The sequence below is a fragment of the Citrus sinensis genome, chromosome 7 (assembly GCF_022201045.2).
Source record: "Citrus sinensis cultivar Valencia sweet orange chromosome 7, DVS_A1.0, whole genome shotgun sequence".
Classification (NCBI taxonomy): Eukaryota; Viridiplantae; Streptophyta; class Magnoliopsida; order Sapindales; family Rutaceae; genus Citrus; species Citrus sinensis.
In genome coordinates, this window is record NC_068562.1 from 7,702,149 (window position 1) to 7,721,992 (window position 19,844).

General features: G+C 34.9%; 2 protein-coding genes across 3 annotated transcripts; both read left to right on the plus strand.

Annotated features, from left to right (window-relative positions):
• The first annotated feature begins 3,669 nt into the window (after positions 1–3,669).
• Positions 3,670–8,162, plus strand: LOC102612814 (putative disease resistance protein RGA3). Of its 2 annotated transcripts, none has more exons than XM_052443986.1 (4): positions 3,670–6,845; positions 7,009–7,078; positions 7,400–7,588; positions 7,697–8,162. In XM_052443986.1, exon 1 carries the CDS (start codon positions 3,942–3,944, stop codon positions 6,825–6,827), a length of 2,886 nt encoding a protein of 961 aa, XP_052299946.1. In that variant the 5' UTR covers positions 3,670–3,941; the 3' UTR covers positions 6,828–6,845; positions 7,009–7,078; positions 7,400–7,588; positions 7,697–8,162. The 2 variants fall into 2 exon arrangements, with proteins under 2 accessions (XP_052299946.1, XP_052299947.1); XM_052443987.1 differs by having other exon boundaries at positions 7,445–7,588.
• Positions 8,163–16,133: 7,971 nt separating this feature from the next.
• Positions 16,134–19,469, plus strand: LOC102612510 (uncharacterized). The gene is made up of 3 exons (XM_006465803.4): positions 16,134–16,437; positions 16,942–17,015; positions 17,153–19,469. Exons 2-3 carry the CDS (start codon positions 17,003–17,005, stop codon positions 19,216–19,218), a joined length of 2,079 nt encoding a protein of 692 aa, XP_006465866.2. The 5' UTR covers positions 16,134–16,437; positions 16,942–17,002; the 3' UTR covers positions 19,219–19,469.
• The last annotated feature ends 375 nt before the right edge of the window (positions 19,470–19,844 follow it).

Below are 19,844 nucleotides of genomic sequence, written 5' to 3' on the forward strand. Positions count from 1 at the left end.
CACGCAAAGGCTCACCAAGTCTCAAAGCCTGTTTTATGGCGAGACCAGAAGCCAAGCGTGCCAGGATCTGCTCGACCAAGCGAAGGCGAGCAGACTCCCAAGTATCAAAGAACTTCTAAGGCATGCAAAGGCTCACCAAGTCTCAAAGCCTGTTTATGGCGAGACCAGAAGCCAAGCATGCCAGGATCTGCTCGACCAAGCGAAGGCAAGCAGACTCCCAAGCATCGAAGAACTTCTAAGGCATGCAAAGGCTTACCAAGTCTCAAAGCCTGTTTTATGGCGAGACCAGAAGCCAAGCGTGTCAGGATCTACTCGACCAAGCGAAGGCGAGCAGACTCCCAAGCATTGAAAAGTTTCTAGTACGTGCAAAGGCTCCAAAGTTTCAAAGCCTGTTTTATGGCGAGACAGGAAGCCAAGCATGCCAGGATCTGCTCGGCCAAGCGAAGGTGAGTAGACCACCAAAATTCCAAAAATTTCCTAAAGCGTGCAAAGGCTCCAAAGTCTCAAAGCCTGTTTTATGGCGAGACATGAAGCCAAGCATGTCAGGGTCTGCTCAACCAAGCGAAGGCGAGCAAACCACCAAAGTTTCCAGTCTTGATTCGTTTCACTCTCAACACTAGAAACTGGGGGACTGGTGTTTAAGGAATGAAATAGGGTGACCAAGATAAAGGTGTTTGCTCATACATTATCGTGCTCTCCTCAAAGTAAAAGTGAGCAAATTGTTGAGCAGATCATCTCGACCAGGATATTGTGTGGTGACCTCGAGCACATCACCTCGACCAGCATGTTATTGGTCACCTCGACCAGGAAGTTACCAGAAAGCACGATTCAGTCAAAACATTTTCTCCGAAATATTAGGGACCATATTCTTAGTGGGCTGAAAATTAGTTGTTTTCTTGAGAATCCTAGGGGAGAGGATAAAAACCGCTATAGTTTCCTATAAAAAGGCGAAGGGGGGATTGGGCTAGCTCTCTTTTTCTCTCTCTCTCTAAGGAACTGGACCCATGAGACCTTTTTCTCTCTCTACCACAGAGAAATTTCTCTTTCGCCTGTGATTTCTTTAAGATTGATTATTTTGAATTCTTTTCCTTTAAATTTACTTAAAAGCTTTTTGTTTAAAGCAATCATAATTAAGCCACATGAATTGTGGTGTGAGTTTTTCCAAGTAAGACCCGAATCGCTGACTTGAGCGTTGGAGGGTTCTCGCCGGAAAAACTTCCGGCGCCTCCTGACCGTTGGTTGTGTTCACAGGCTCGCAGGTTATCTGCTCATGGATTGTCTGCTCACGGGTTATCTGCTTATGGATCGTCTGCTCACGGGTTATCTGCTCATGGATCGCTTGCTCATGAGTTCTCAGCTTATGGATCGTCTGCTCACGGGTTATCTGCTCATGGATTGCCTACTCATGAGTTCTCTGCTCATGGATCGTCTGCTCATGGATTGTCTGCTCATGGGTTGTCTGTTCACAGAACATCTGCCCATAGAAAATCTGCTCATGGTGCTAATTAATCATCAGTTTCCCACCAAACAAATTTAATGATGATGCAGGGATCTGAGATCTGGCCAACTTATCCGGATTTTGGCATCAACAAGCATTATAAAATACAAAGGTTTTAAATTGTCTTGTACTCTAAAAGTCAAAATCATCAATCACGCATCACAGTTCGGAGGAAGTTTTTTGCTAAGTGTTATTACCATCACGCCAACACACTACCACATAATAAAAAAAAAATTTGAAAAATTAAGGGCTGAATTTTGGTGGTGATCATGACACCATTTAAGACTTTCTGCTCGGTTTACGCTGAAGGTTTTAGGATTCTCATAAAAATTAAAGACAAGTGGGCATGGAGAGACGAGGATAATTTTAGATATCGTTTTGAGACTGTTCCCTTTTTTTTCCCCCTCAATGTGCCAAAGCATATAGAACTAATATGAGAACAAAGAATCTGGAATAAAGAGAAAGATGAGATAGAAGAAAAAGAAAAAGAGAGAAACAAAAGCAAAGAAAAGAATATTATATATGCCAATAAATAACAAGCTTGCAGGAAATCTTTAGGAAAAGCATAAAGGCAACAAAGATTTCCCAATGAGCAAGACACGAATCGTTTTGTTCATTCAAGTATAGAAAAAGCCATCAGTTTCGAAGCATCATTTATTCTAGCCTATTAAAATTTACAGTACCTTTATTTTGACCTAATGAACCGAAGTCCTTGTTCCGCCACTTTAAGCAACAACATATTGTCGAAGGTAGCAGTAGTGGTAGTAGTGTATCATACTATTGGGAAAATGTGTGAGATTACCAACATATTTGCTCCCCATGTTTTGAAATCCTCCAAATTTGCTCCATATATAGTACAATATTAAAAAGCTCCATACTTTTTTTTTGTTAATGATTATTCAGTTTTTTATGATCGACAAAACCAACAGTTGAAAAAAAAATGAAAGAAATATTATAATGTCGGAGGATTCTAGTGTATTGTGGCATAATTTTGACAACATTTATCATATAAAATTCAAAATTTGTAATGATACAAATTCATCACACTTTAATTTCTCACACAGCAGTGACTAGACACGACAAATCTGGATGAAGAAGCTAGCCAAATAACTCAAGATAAAACAAGGAGCATTTGGGTTTTTTTCGCAACTGTCAAAATTATGTCCTCTCACAAATTTTGGCGAGCTTTAAAATATAAGGGAGAGAAGAAATAGTTAATTTTACCAAAGGATGGTTTGTATCTTGTGATACAAACACCCACCGAATTTCTACCCTACCGAAGTCTGTAGGTTGGCCTTCAATCTAGCCTTCATCAAAATAACTAAAATCCCGACCAGCCACTGCATACAATATAAAATCAATGGTAACAACAATAATGTCACTAGAAGAGGCAATTAAATGTTCAAAACTAACAATTTTCTTTCCATGTTTTAAAAATTATAATGCTATGAAGCTCGAAATATTCTTAGGGTGAGGCTAATTTGAATTCAACGAAAAATATTTAAAAAAGAAACAGATAAAAATCCAACAAAAGTGATATAAAAATTTTTTTTTTTGAAAACCAAAAGTTAAAAAGCCACATCCTGTGTCTTAGATTTTTCTCAAGACAGCATGCCTGGCGCTCGCGCCGCGGTAACTAAGACAATTCAATGATTTTGGCAGCTCATTTGAGAATAGTTTCTCTACGGTCCACAAGTACCGTAACTCTCTTTTCAAGTTATGCCCAGGAAAAAGGAAATGAATGAATAGTGTGCCCCTCTTTAAACTTTGATTTTCATAACAATTGGGATTTCTAGTAGAAAGAGAATTTATCTTTTCGGAGTGGGAATGCTTTTGCAGAGAATAGAGAAGTTAATGACGGGTGTGGGGAATAAAAAATAAAAAATTTTAGTTGAGGTGATTTTTGAGATTTTACGTGTTAGAGAAGCTCATTGTGCAGAAAAGAGGAAGCTGCACAAGCTAAGGAAAACCAGCAAGCTGGTGACGTCATATGAATGTAAGCAGAATGACAGCTCAGCTGCCACCTCAGCTTAAGTAGTTAACAGTCTGGTGTGATTACTCTGTATATCGAGCTGTGGTTATGCATGTGTTGATACTACTGAATTAGTTAGTCATTAGCTTTAGTAATCCTTGAGCTTTGAGTATAAATAAGTTGTAATCATAACATTTCTTTTTAAGAAAAATAAATACAAGAAATCCGAAAGTTCTCTGGATATTTTCTGAGATATTTTCTTAGCAACCAAACAATATTTTCTCTCAATTTCTTTCATTACGAGGTCCGTGGCGTAATTAAAAAATTCATTTATTTTTAGACAGTTACCCAAGTGTTTAATAGTGACATAAAGTTTGCTCCTATAAAGGGGCATCTTGGTCGTTTTTCGTTGGCTTGTGCAAACACAAAATCACCAACCAAAGATATCCAATTTCTCATCCTTCATTGATCATGGCCGAAGAAATGACTGTTTCCACTGTCTTAGATCAGTTGTCTTCAATAACTCAACAGATGAATGAAGCAAGACTTGTTGTGGGTGGTGTTGTCACTGATGTCGAAAAGCTCCGCAATCATCTCAAGGCCATTCAAGAAGTGCTTGACGATGCAGAGAAAAGGCAGGTGAAGGAGAAAGCTGTGGAAGATTGGCTAAGGGAACTCAAAGACACTTCTTATGCCATTGATGATACATTGGATGAGTGGAACACGGCGATTCAGAAACTGCTGCTGGCAAATGAAACTGATCACAAAGCTTCAAAGGTACGTTCCTTTACTTGTCATTTGCCCATAGCTCTGCGATTTGACATAGGTTGCAAGTTAAAGAATCTGAGTAGAAGGGTAGATGCTATTGCTGGGAAAAAAGGTGGCTTCGAATTTAAATTAATGAGTGGCCCTGGAGAAAAAATAATCATTATGACTAGCTCTGAGGCTATCGATCCATTAGAGTTTCATGGAAGAAATGTTGAAAAGAAAAATATATTGCAGCTTTTGAAAGGTGAGAGTAGTGATGAAGAGTCGGGGTCAAAGCCAACCCTTCCTGTCATTTGGATTCTGGGGAAGGAAGGGATAGGGAAAACAGCTCTAGCTAGACAAGTTTTTGATGATAGTGACGTGAAAGCCAATTTTGACAAAAGAATTTGGGTGTCTGCTTCTTGCCCTAGGGATGAGATCAGGGTTGCAAAAGCTATTCTTGAATCTTTGAAAGGTAGTGTGTCAAGTCAGGTTGAAATGGAAACTGTGTTGCAGTACATAAATGAATTTGTTCAAGGAAAGAAGGTTCTGCTTGTCTTGGATGATGTGTGGTGGAATGCATGTCCTAGATATTGGGAGCAATTGATGTACTCTCTCAAGTCTGGTTCTGAAGGAAGTAGGATTTTAGTGACCAGAAGGGGGGAAAAAAATGGAACCAACATGACGGAAATTGGACTAGGAGAAAAAGATGGAACCAACATGACAGAAATTGGACTAGGAGAACTGTCCGCGAAGGAATGTCGGTCATTGTTCCGTCAAATAGCGTTTGACGGAAGGAGCAGTGATGACCGTGAAAAATTTGAACCCATTGGAAGACTGGTTGTTGGTAAGTGTAAGGGCTTGCCGTTTGCTGTGAAGATTCTAGGAAGCCTCTTGCGTTTTAAGACGAGTATTGAAGAGTGGCAAAGTGTCTTGGATAGTGAGATATGGAACTTGGATAGTAAGATATGCAAACGTGCCGGAGTAGGAGACGAGTACTTTAGCCCTCTTTTATTGAGCTACTATGACTTGTCCCCTGCATTGAAAAAATGCTTCTTGTACTGTTCCATCTTTCCGAAAAACTACGAGATAGAAAAAGATCGATTGATCAAGTTATGGATGGCTCAGGGTTATCTTAAGTTACTGGAAAGCGAAGATATGGAGGTAATTGGAGAAGAGTACTTTGCAAACTTAGCATCGCGCTCTTTATTCCAGGATTTTCAAAAAAGTGAGTTTGATGGTAGAATAATAAGGTGCCAGATGCACCCCATAGTGCATGAATTTGCTCATTTTCTTACAAAAAGTGATAATTTCAATGCAGAGGTTAAGGTTTCTGATCAGGAGTGTCGATCAAAGTCTTCTCATGAAAAATTTCCGCATCTAATGATAACGTTTGAAAGTGATCAAGGCGCATTTCCCAATTCAGTTTACAATCAAAAGAAATTGCGCAGCCTTGGGGTTGAGCATGGAGGGGGTTTCATGAATGGCATAGTTCTATCGAAGGTGTTTGATCAGTTAACATGTCTGAGGACATTGGAATTGAGTAACCATGATAATGTTTTGTGCAAAGTGATTAAAAAGGTTCCAAAACAAATAAAAAGATTGATACATTTGAGGTACCTTAACTTGTCCAAGAACAAAAAGATAAAAAAGTTGCCTAAGACATTGTGCGAGTTGTATAATTTACAAACGTTGGAGCTCAGTTGGTGTAGCAATCTCAGAAATTTGCCTCAAGGGATGGGGAAGTTAATCAACCTGAGGCATGTAGTAAATGTTGGGACTCCACTTAGTTACATGCCAAAAGGAATTGAAAGATGGAGTTGTCTTCGGACACTAAGTGAATTCATTGTCAGCGGTGGAAATGATGATAAAAAAGCTAGTAAACTTGAATGTCTGAAAAGCTTGAACCATCTTCAGGGATCTCTTAATATTAAAGGGCTGGGAAATGTGGATAAGGATGAGATTTTCAAAGCGGAACTTTCGAAAAGGGAAAAACTCCTTGCCCTGGGTATAAGTTTCGATAGGGATGATGAAGAAGGGAGGAAGAAAGAGGATGATGAAGCTGTTGTTGAGGGCTTAGAGTTGCCTTCAAATCTAGAGAGCATGGAGATGTTTTACTATAGAGGTGAAAGTATATCTCTCATGATGATAATGTTATCAAATAAGTTGCGGTCTCTGACATTAGATCGCTGTGTGAACTTAAAGCAATTGCCTGGTTTGGGAGGGTTGCCATCCCTTGAGTCACTCACTTTACGGAATATGAAGAGGATAGAAAAAGTTGGGAATGAATTTTTGCTAACAGATCGAACTAGTAGCACTGGCACAGCAGTTAGTGCATTTCCCAAATTGAAGTCACTTGTATTTCTGAAAATGAAAGCATGGAGGGAGTGGAAATATAAAACAAAGAGAGGGAAGCATTATAAAATCATGCCATGTCTTTGTTCCTTGACAATTGGATACTGCAACGAATTAGAGATGCTGCCTGCTGAGCACTTTCCTGATACACTGAAAGACTTGAAGATCATATCATGCTCCAAGCTGGAAAAAAGTTACGAAGAGGGAAAGGCAGAGTGGAAAATGTTCCCTCAAATCAAATTTTCTCATGATTAATATTCAATAGATGCAGAGGTAATCAGTTATCTCTGCTTTTTGTATAGTACTATTTTTAAAATTTATTTGTACTCTATTTTCTGAATTCAGTGTTGAACATTTGACAACATATCATGATTCTATAATTTTCTAATATAATGTCATCGTCAATCTTTGCTAAATGTTTTCTTTTTCTTTTCAGGCTACAAGAAGCAAACTGGAGAGGACTCAGATGTTATATCTAATGCCCCAGAAATAAGAATAAATATTTGGTAAGTCATTTTTCTGCAGCTGCTATCTGTCTGTCTCATTTCCAGATTGGTCATTCGAATATAGAAAGCACAAAACAGTAAAATTACTTTGAAGAACTGACTTGTAGTAGGAACAGTAGCTAACAGATAGAAGTCACAGAACTCCAAAATTCTACTGCAGAACAGAAAAATTACTTTGAAGCTACTGAAGATGGGGCCTGATGCAGAACCTTCCCTTTTAAAATGGAGAGAAAAATAGATCTAGTAAATGAGTATGTTTTTGTTTAAAAATAACTGAGCTCAACAATTCAGCTAATACTTACTCTCTTTTTCATTTTACAGTTTCAACTTCTTTACTCTATTGTAATTTCAATATTCAACATTAAGGTGTTTATCAGAGTGCAACTCAAGTTTTAAAGCAAAAATGAGAGATTGCATTAAAGTCAGCAAAATGCAGTGGAAGGTGCTGTGGAAGAATTAGAGTTGACAGGTAGGATGCTTTGGAGGGGTTATTTGTCAAATAGTACAAAGGTGAGTATATTTGTTGTTCTTAGAGTTCTGGTCGAAAGGCCTCATACAACTGTAAAATAAATGATTTTTTACATGTACTCTAACCACCTTTTAAACCGGGCAATACAGGACCTTGAAATCCAGTCCTGAATTTATCCATCCTTGATATCTTGAATCTTGGCTGTTACAATTAGTGACAAGGAAGCTATCCATTCCAGGGAAAAGAAAACGGATCACTCTGAGTTACCAGTTGTGGTACAAGGGCAGAGTTGATTGAAGCCATCAGGGAGCAATTGTTGGATGTCCTGAATTGAAACGATATCCATCACTCTTTTTTCACTCAATTGGCTTCAGGAACTGAGAATTTCTATGTTCTTTCACGGTGAAGTTCGAAGGTTGAAGCACAGGAGGGTGATTTGCTGCTGTTACCTTCTATCTTTGTGCAGCTTACCCAACTGATCTCGCTGATGTAGCAACTGATGAGTCCTTTTAGTTTCAACTCAGTAATCATTGCTTCTTGTGCATCTCTTGTCTCTTTTGTATTCAATTGAATGAATATACGAAGCTCAATTAAAAGGGTTCGTATTAACTTCAATTTTCTTTACTTGTTTTGATGCTCATACAATTTTGAATATGGGTTTTGAAGCGCCTATTCAGACTGAAACAATTAGATCAGCAGCTATTAGTGAATAATTTGCTTATCCGTAGCTGCTCTCTTCCGTTATGATAGCTTTGCATAAAATAAAACTAGTGATTGAACGTAAAGAATCTTAACACTCCAAATTTTCACATGGAATGAAGTCTCGAATATTAGGTCCCCCTGCTTTTAACGGTATATGGGAATCTAGGAGATGCAAAAACAAAGTGAAAAAATAATAATAATAAAAGAAGCACAACATTTTGATAACTAATAAAAAATAAAAATCACTTTAGAAGTACTTGTCAAAATTGACAGACAAACACAAAATGTTTTTTTTATTATTTTTTTTAATAAGCCTAGAGAGAAAGAAAGCAAGCACTCCCAAAATTGACCTCCTAAATATATCAATCAAAGCATTCTATCATGAACCATAAAAACGCTTGAAATTTTTATTAGTTGTTATGATTGCTTATGGTTTGATTCATCCAAACATATAAGATAATAGGACGTTCCTCCATCGGTAAATAATATTGGAGCATGGAATGATTCCTGGTAACATGATTCCTCCAACTCCTAGTTCTCACACGATTCCTGGTAACAAGATTCATACTGGAGGAAACCTATTTTTTAATGGGCTAAAATTTTCAACTGCAACGTGGGCTTCATTAACTGTAAAACCAACCCAACAGCCTGTAAAGATTCCATAACAAAGATATAGGTAAATTTGGAATTCAAAGATAGACCAACCCAATATTCTTGAATTAAAGAGCTCTCTTGCTGATTTGCCCGTCTCTGTCTAATATCATATTTCTTGCAAGATTTCCCTAATTTTTATCATTCATCTTGGTATTTTGGCCCCGGAGTTTTGTGGCAGCAGGGTCCATGTTTTGGTTATATTTAAAAACTTTATTTCAATGGCCCTTTTCTTCCTTTTTGCTAAAAGGAAAAAATATTGTCCAATAATAAAGTATTGTTTAGGGAACAGCTATTCTCATAATTTTCTCGCATGTTGGCATCAAATTCTATAATAGTAAAATTTTTCTAGATATAAATTTATTTTCAATAAAGAAAAGTTAAATCCTATTCTGACCTTGGAAACATCAATTTTTGATATCCAAGTTTGTGAAAGTCTCTAATAATGGGCTCAATTAACAAAGCACACGTGTTTTAAAGAAAATTTACGGATTTAACCACTTTTTATTTTTTCAATTTTAAGAAGACCACACTCCTAATTTTCTTACATTGTTAATCAATTACAAATTTTTTAAACCAAAATGCCCTTAATCACCCAAACCCAGAATACAAATCAAAGAGGCATCTCTCCTGTAAGCTAAAACCCTCTCTCTCATCAGTCATCACCTATATCATCGCCACCATCGGCCATCATGGTGCAATGATCATAAACTTCAAATTCTAAGTTTGGTTTGTGATTATTTAATTGATTACTTCGTTGTGAACGAAACTGATAAAGAGCTTTTAACTAAAAAATGTGTAACTATTAATCTGAAAAAGTAAAATAGAACGCAATTGAGATTAGATCTAGAGGAACTCAGTGGCGCCTTGCACGTGTTCGACAAAATGCTTAGCACATTCCACTACCAAAATTTTAGTCAACTCAATCGACAGCCTATGGCACTCATTCATAATGCTTAAAGACCATATTTTCTGGTGCAATGCACTTAGCACAATTGCCTTTTTTTAATTTGGAAAATTAACAGCCATATATTCGTAAATAATATCCGTATCAAATATGTGTGAACATTTTTCAAGTGTATCACTCATATATTCTAAGTTGACAAAATACTTTTGCCGTCCACCAATCCGTTAACTTCCGCTAGAAAATTAACAGAATTATGGTAAATTGACTATATCGCCCTTGAAACTCAAAATGAGGTAAAAAAATAAATTTACCCCAAAAAATAATGTAAATTTTTAATGCATAATTTTTTTTATTAATGATACATTTTTTGATTAAAAAAATAAATTATTAATGGTACATATTATTAACATATATCCGTCAAAATATCTATATTATACCATAAAAAATTCCAATTGGAGCTTAGAGGAGTAGATTCGGTTGTAAAGTATTTTTTTAGCAATTATTAACAATTATCTGATAAATGGGATGACATGTCACTTTTATCAATATATATCATATGACATATCATTTTTTACTAGATAAATTGGATGACATGTCATTTTTTTAATCAAAGTTTCATCCATCATAAAAGACTAGATTACCTTTATGATGTCAGCGCTTGCAAACGACAATTAACAGATTGGTGGACGGCAGAGGTCTTGTCAACTTAGGGTATACGAGTGATATATCTTAAAAGTGTTCACACACGTTTGATATAGGTATCATTTAAGAGTATACGACTGATAATTTTCCTTTTAATTTTTATTTTCTAAGAATTTAGGTAACGGGAGATGTTGTTTTATTATTATTTTTTGAAATTAAAAAGAGGATTTGCATTCGAAACTATGGAAGATAAAAGGCTATAGAAAGGTGGAGCATGGGAAGAATTGTTACCAAGAAGGAGAAAGGGTTATAAAATTAAAGGCGACCAAGGAAGAACTTGCAAAAATCATTAAAATTTAATATAAAAATTTTAAAAATAATTTAGTTTTTATATGTTTATCTTAATAATATATTTTTACTATTATAAATTTACTTTGATATGATAAAATATGTCTAATAGATTGTAAAATATTAAAAATATTTTTTAAATATTAAAATTATTTTAAATGTATATATTTATTACATTTATTTTAATATTATATTTCATTTTTTTTATCCCTACTAACTCCTAAAAAATATAAATTGTTGTCAAATATTTGTGATTGATGTTTCTTTCTTTTTTTTATAAGGAGATAAATGAAATAAAAGAGAGAAGCCAAAAAGAAAAAAAAAATTGGCTTCAATCTTTATTAATTTTATTTTGAATGGCTAGCAACTCACATTTTTGTTACTTGCTTCTTATCCTTTTCGTGACGGAAAATTGAAGAATTTGAGTGAATAAAATTGCAATGGAAGTTCATGACCAAAGGTGTGTTCGAAAAAGGAATCAAGGGGTGTCTTCATATTATTACTTAGAACAATCGCCAATAACACATCTGGTGCGTTTACTTCATGGAATGGGAATGAGATGGAATGTGAATGGACTGTGAATGAGAATGAACTGGAATGGGAATGAAATTTCAATGTTTACTTGACAAAAATAAATGGGAATGAGAATGTACTGGAATGACATTAATGTGTTTACTTGGCAAAATAAATGGAATAAGGAATGAAAATGAGAATCAATTTACCAAAATACTCATAGTATTAATAATTAATAAAAATAATTAATTTATCATTATTAACAATATTACATTATTGTTGTTATTACTATTACTATTACTATTACTTTATTATTATTATTATTATTATTAAAATTTATTAACTTGATTTTTATAGTTATTATTAATTATTGTTATTATTATTATTTTTATTAATATTATCATTATTAACAACATTATTATTATTATTATTATTATTATTATTATTATTATTATTATTATTATTATTATTATAAAACACTTAGTCATTTTTTTTAATAGAGCCAAAGAATACCATAAGTCCCTTGTTGAAATCTTTTGGATCTATTTGATCTTCCTAAACTTTGAGCATGTAGCTATTATCTTTTCCAAAAAAAAAGAGTGTGTGACGATATTTCACTTTGTAAATTTTGTAAACTGACTCCACTTTTAAAGTAATTATAAAAATTCACATTATTTTTAAAAATTTCAAATAAATTAGAATTTTGGAGAATTAATTATTTAAATCTATCTTAATTTAATATTTTATTTTGATTTTTTATTATTGTTAACTACTAAGACTGATCTAGTCTAAATTTAAGTTGACATCTTACCCTTGTAAGTAAAAGTGCCGAAAATTTACTTCAATTATTTTTTTAGTTTTATACAAAATTCATTATTTCTAAATGATACGTCAATTCTACTTTGTTAACATGATATTAATCTTTAACTAAACTAACATAATGTCTTTATGGTATAATACTTCTGTAAATTATCTGGCTATCATATATTTGTGTTATTTACATGTAAGGTATAGAAAAATTTTAGATTTTATTTCAAAAAATTTAGATTATAGACCACAAAATTAAATATCTAAACTATTAAATACAAGAGCACATATTTCCTAAGGCAATTGGATCATTTTATATCATAAGGGTAAAATAGTCACCAAAATTTTTGTTAAAATCAATCTTAATGGTGAAAATAGTCAAAGAAACCTAAATAGGAAAAAAAATTATAAAGAGCATTTAATTGATTAATTGTATAATTTTTTTTATTGATTTTTACTTACTAAAAATAATGTGAATTTATAGTAAATATTTTGGAAAATTTACAAAATTAGCCCAAAAATTTTAGGCTCTTTTAGAATTAGCCAGTTAAACTGTTTCTACCCTATGCAGCCAATCTTAACATTTTTGGACAACAATAACCCTGTCACTCCAAAACCCAAAAAATTAAAAGTTCTCTTCACTCCCAAATCCAGCAACACAGTTTTCACTTTTCCAGCAACAATCGATAGCAGTTGGACGGGTGTTTGATAGAAGTTTTATCTCCGACATCATGTGGTTGTATTGCCGGCGCTTAGATGATAGTTGGACGGGCGGTTGACTATTGCTTCATCTCCAAAAGCAAGTTTTTTTTTTTTTGTTTCATTACGATTGGACCATCATTTGAATGTCATTAAGTGTATATTTCATAATAAATTAGTATAGGGTTAATTTTCTATGAATTTGAAAAGTATTTAGTGAGATTGTGATTTGAGAAAAATGGCATATGAGGAGTTTGTTGAAATGCCTAATAGACTTTGTTATACCATTTTTTATAGGCCATGTCGAGGGTTGATTGTGGCTTGGTGCGAATCTATATTCGGCAAAGCATAACATGTGATTTTAGTACGACGAGCACATGTCGCTCAAAATCATAGCAACATGCTTGCTTTAATTTTGACAACGGGTGCTTGTCGCCCATGAGACAATGTTATCTCTCAAAATCACATGAACATGTTTGCTGTGATTTCGTGTCACAGGCACCTATCACCCGATAGATAGACGCCTGTCACTCAAAATCATATTAACATGCTTGATGTGATTTCGTGCGACAAACACTTGCTGCCTGAGACACAAGTGCCTCTTGCTCAAAATCACAATAAGCATGTTGCTGTGATTTCATGCGAAGGGTGCTTGTCGTCAATGCGATAGGCTCCCACAACACTAAATCAAAGCAACACTCGTCGCGCTAAAATCACTTACTCTGCTTTCCTGAATATGGATTCGCACCAAGCCACAATCAAGCCACAATACGATCTATCAAAAATGAGATAACGAAGTCTAATAGGCATTTCAACAAACATCTCATATGTCATTTTTCTCAAATCATAATCTCATTAAATACTTTTAAAATTCATAGAAAATTAACCCTAATACTCATCTATCATAAAATATACACTCAATTACATACAAATCACAACCCAATCTTCATGAAATGAAAAAAAAAAAAAACTTGCTTTAGGAGATGAAACTCTCGTCAATTGCCCATCCAACCACTGTCTAAGTGCCGAAAATACACTAGTGTGATGTTGAAGATGAAGCTGCCGTCAAGCGCCTGTCCAACTACCATTGATTATTGCCAGAAAAGTTAAGAACGTGCTGCTAGATTTAAAAGAGGAGAATATTTAGTTTTTTAGATTTTGGAATGATAAGGGTATTGTTGTCCAAAAATATTGAAATTAGCTACATAGAGTAGAAAAAATTTAATTGACTAATTTTAAAGACCCTAAAATTTTTGGGTTATTTTTGTAAATTTTCTAAATAAATTTAGGAAGTAAGATGAAAATATCAGCATCCAAAAAGAATAATCAAATATCAGAAATACCCATCGGACTTGTGAAGTCCGATAAAATTTTTGCCGGTGGCATTCTTCTGCTTACGTCACCAGCGAAGGGAAATCTTTTTCTAATTTTTTTTCACGCCACCTTGTTATTTGTTGGTATTGGGATGTGTACTTTTCTTTCTCTTTATCTTTTCCTTTTCCTTTGCACGAAATGACGTCTAATTCTTCAGATCTTCTCTGCCAGTGCCCAATATCCTTTACCTTACGTTAATTAAAAGTCCAGAAGAGGTCTTAGGTAGTCTCATACGATCACAACCATCAACACAATAACCGTAAGTTGTAATTAAATTCCATCATTTTTTTTAAGTAACCATGCACCTCACACTCATGTTACCTCAAATTTAATGTATTGCATGAATTTGAATCTTTAATCTCGTATTTCGACCAGAAAAATTAACTAACTAGAATACCCCACTGCCACTCAAATTTCTTAAGAACATGTTCTTGACTTTCGAGATGTGAGCAAAATTCAGATTGGGGAAAGCTTTGTCTACAGAAGAGCCCATTCATTGATGTTAATGAACACAAGATCTTATTCTTTTTTTTTTCTCTCTTTAAAAAATATATTTCCAAAATTTGAGAACATATTGTCCTCTCTATAATCTAGAAATATGTTATAATAAAAATTAAGGAAAAAAAACCACTACAAACCCCCAAGGTTTGCTCACACAAAATGATCATGTGTATTTCGTGGTGGGATAATTTCACCTAATCAACATTCTTCTTATCACATTAGCACAAAGTATTTGTAGTTCTATTATTATAAAAACAATGCTATTCCAATGTCATAAAACAGGTCGTTTAGTCATTTTTTTTTTTTAAAGTTTTGAATAGGCCTCATAAGAGACAAATTTATTAAATTGAAAAAAGTTGCAACTTACAATAAGAATGATATATGTCACAAATAAAATTGTGAGTGTCAATGCTAAAATTACCAATGTTATCGACGTAATTTTAGGACGTCAGATGCATGATATAATGCATAATTTTACCTGTTATCTTGCTAAGTATGAATATCTTGCTGTAGAAGATTTTGAAAACGATTCATAATTTAGAGAGGTTCTACCAAGGTTATTTGTTCAATTCACATCCTTTTGAGATACTTTGATTTGTACTTTTTACCGACAGAAAATTTGCCTGAGGCATTGTGTGAGGTATATAATTTACAAACTTTAGACCTCATTCGGTGACCGATCTAAAAAGATGGGCAAGCCAATCAACATAAGTCATGTGCTGAATTATGGAACTTCAGTAAATTACTTCGACACAAGGGGATGAGAAATTTAGGATTGTTTAGAATTGAAATCTTACAACTATAATTTTTAAGTTGTAGTATAAAAGTATTTGATAAGTATTAGCTGTTATAGTTTGGAAAGTAAGTTAATTTGATTTTATACTTATACGGTGAAAAATCTATTATATCTTTATTAATTTTGTTAAAATTATTATTTAAAAATTATATTTACCATACATTATTAACTTTTATTTTATAATGACAGTTTTTTTTCCATAAATTATAAAACATTTATACCAACAATTCCTTGTGAGAAGTGGGGTTAGACGATGGCGCGCGCGAAGCATTTACCCTTGCACGTTTGAAAACTTGAACGACATTGGAGGCTCCCTGATTTTACTATAATAAGACTGGGAACTGTGACGAATGTCAGCGAGGTTGAGGAAGCAGAACTGAACAATAAACATAAACTCTTTTTCTTTTTAATCGTTGGATCTATTCAATCTAACGATGTTGGCTGTCTCACGGATAATCCTAAGACATTACTTAAATCGGTTAGTTTTAAATGATATGTCTGCTGATGTTGGATAAAATTTGTATGATAGCTCACTTGCTGTGTAAGCAAAAGATTCAAGACTTCGATTCCAAGAAACTATGTTTAATTTTGACGGGCTGATTGGTGACTCAAAGAATATGGTTCCACAAAATTTTAGAAAGAAAAGAGAAAAAATTAATGCTTGGCCGCTTGACAGTCGGTGGATATATGGGTAATTGACAATCAGTCTCCCATAAAATTCTGAGAAAATTAGTTCAATACTTGCTAGCAATTGTCTTTACTACCCTTAGCCATAACTAGTACAAGTATATATGCGTCTTTGGAGACCACTTAGTTGATCATATTCATGCAGCACATTCACGCTGCTGATTCTGCTTCTGCTTCGACTTCACATTCCAAGACCGCTGGGAGAGATGCCTTCGGCAGGCGACTGAGAAGTTGATGAAATTGTCATCATCTTCGGTGTTTGAGTATGAGCTTTTTTATTAATTTCTTCTTACTCATTACTTAATACATTTACAAGTACGTTTGTGTAAATAATTAAAACAAGCTATTGCATGTAATCTAAGATTTTGACATGAAAGTTATTTTTGTCCATTTCTATAACCATCTTAAGAAGTAGGATTTTTAAGCCTTTGAAATATAAGAACTTCATTGATGTTTTTCGCAGATATAACATACTGAAAATGTGAATGTACTAAAATAGATTAATGGATGAGATTACTGATCAAAGAGAGAAAGTATTATTAGTCGATGGATATTTTACAAACTATCATAATTATGAGTGACAAAATTTTAAGATGAAATAATTTTCTGTTTCCATTTTATGAAATTGAACGGATTTACAAATTAAACTCCGTTAATAATTTGGAAAAAAAAGAAAAAGAAAAAGAAAAAGATGGCCTGGTTTTAGTCGTTAATTATAGAATAAAAAGATGTGTTGGTTGATTCTGGTAATGGCCTTTGTTTTGTAGATTCTGTTGAAGACTGTGGTTTAGAACATAGGCGGAATAACTAGAACAGAAAATATCTCCAATGACCCTCACAGGTACGAAACACGTTTAAACCGTGCATTGACCGTTATATTTATTAATTTTCAGTATATCTTTAAGTGTGATTTGACATGAATTTAATGAATGTATGCCATTGAGCAAATATTATAAATTTGTTGTGCACTTGGTTCAGTTGTTAGTGGTTTCATTCTGATGGGGCAGAGGAGGTTCACGATGCAAGTGATTCCTAAAAGCATAAGGGTATTGTGGAGAGAATGGGAGCTGAGAGCACTAATTTTCCTCAGCCTCACTGCACAATTAATTCTAATCTGTCTGGGCAACCACAGGAAGTATAATTTCAGAATTACGCTTAAATGTGCAGTCTGGTCCGCCTACTTGCTGGCAGATTCTGTAGCTACAATGGCTCTAGGCGTCCTCTTAAATAATCTAGGAGAAGTCTACGAGGATATAGGTTCTCTCGGTGACAACAATGAGCTTGCTGCATTTTGGGCTCCATTTCTCCTGTTGCACTTGGGTGGCCCTGATACTATTACTGCCTACTCTTTAGAAGACAATGAGTTATACTTAAGGCATGCTTTGCAATTAGTTGTCCAAACAGTGACAACAATATACATCTTTCTCATGGCATGGAATGGCTCCCATATTTCAATTCTGACCATGCCAATGATTTTAGTTGGGTGTCTTAAGTATGGAGAGAGGACATGGGCTCTTTGGTTGGCCAGCAGAGAGCAACTTAGGAACCGGATGCTTACTCCTCCTGAAGCTGGTCCCAACTATGCCAAATTCATGAGTGAGTATACTCTGAAACATGAGGAGGGCTTTATTGTTGAAGCAAAAGAGGTGAAAGAAACTCGGGTTGAAATAGATGTATCTACACCTGGAACAGCCCCCACTTCTGATGCCAACATAGTCAAAGCTCATGCCATGTTTAAGATATTTAAGTGTCTGTTTGCGGATCTCATCCTCAGCTTCCATGACCGTGAAGCTAGTCAATCTTTATTCCAGAAATTGTCTCACGAAGATGCTTTTAATGTCATCGCAATTGAGCTAGGATTCATGTATGATATGCTATACACCAAGGCAGAGGTAGTTTATACTGGTTGGGGTCTTGCTCGACGTGCTATCATTATCGCTCTCACCTGCCTTGTGTTCGTCTTTTTCTTATTTGTTGACAGGCAGAAATATCTTAAGGTGAACCTCTTGATAACCTTCCTGTTGCTGCTCATAGCAATTGTTCTGGACATTTTTTCTGCTGTTCTACTACTTATGTCGGACCAGTCCAGTGTGTGGTTCATAAAGAATCCGAAAAATAAAAGTTTATTTAAAGCCACTGAGTTTTTGAAAGTCCTTAAATCACCAAGATGGTCAAATTCCATGGGCCAATACAGTCTCATATCTCTTTGCCTTGAAGAGAAACCTCCCCGCAAGATTCTGAAGCTCTTGCATCTGGATGAACTGTGGGAAAAGCACTCTTACAAAACTTCCAAGGAAGTGCCTGAATGTTTGAAAAAGGTGATCTTCAAACATGTCAGTAAGAACAGCAGAGGAAGCGGCCCTCAATTGAAGGAGAACAACAGAGGGAGCCGCACTCTTGACAAGTATAATCTCTCTTCTCCAATTGGTTGGAGCATGGAGGGAGATTTTGACCAAAGCATCCTTATCTGGCACATTGCAACTGAACTTTGCAATTACTCTGCCACTTGGGACAACAATTCAGATGACATCAATCGAAGATTGAGCAAGCTTCTGTCACGATATATGATGTTTCTTCAAATTCTATATCCTTTCTTGTTGCCGGTTGGGATAGGCCTTATCAGATTTCGAGACACTTGTCAAGAAGCCAGGAGGTTTTTTGAAGAACGAATGTCCGGGGAAAATTATCAGAAAAGGGCAAGAAGAATTCGAGCTTGCAAAATGTTACTCAAAGTGAAAACTGACGTCCGGCCCATCAAAGTGAAAGGAGACAGAAGCAAATCTGTGTTGTTTGATGCATGCAGTCTCGCGTCGGCACTGAATGAAATTTCAGATACAAAGAAGAGATGGAAGATGGTTAGAGATGTTTGGCTGGAAATGTTAACTTATGCTGCAAGTCAGGGCAGAGGAAGTCAGCACGCTCAGCAGCTGAAAAGAGGAGGAGAGCTTCTCACTCATGTCTGGCTTCTTATGGCTCATTTTGGTCTGACCGGTCAGTTCCAGATATCTCAAGGCCATGCGAGGGCAAAACTGTATGTCAAATAATTTTAGGGCTAGTTTAGCTACCATATTAATAAGATGGATTCATGGTACTCTAATTTCTTCCATATTAAGTCTGTATGCTATTAATACAACTGGCAGCTACTTTGCTACATTTGATCGTGCTTGGTTCATATACAAGTTTGATTATCGTTTGTTATATATTTTAAAGCGGAGAATGAGAAATAACTGATTGTGGCTGGTTTGTGGGGACTGTAAAAGAATTCTTTCGTATATCTTCTGTGGTTAGTTTTTCACTTAGGGGTGTGCATTGATCCGGTTGGATTTGCTTTTAGGATAAATTTTTGATTTCAGATATGTTCGAATCTGAAAATTCAAAAAAAAAAAAATTCATCCTTTATGGAAATAAAAACATATCCAAAACCAATAGGTCGGTTTCGGTTCAATTTCAGTTCTTTGTTTCAGTTTGGTTTCGGTTCTCTTAACAGTTTTATTGAAGCAATCGATTTTTTGGTTCATCTTAACTGTTTGGTTTGACCGCCCTCCTCAAAATCGTCTTTCATAATTTCCCTTATAACATTGTTATTTTCTTCCATCTTGCACACAAGGCCGACCATAATCTATGTATAATAAACAAAAATAAAATAATTTACAAATTTGTATTCCAAAAA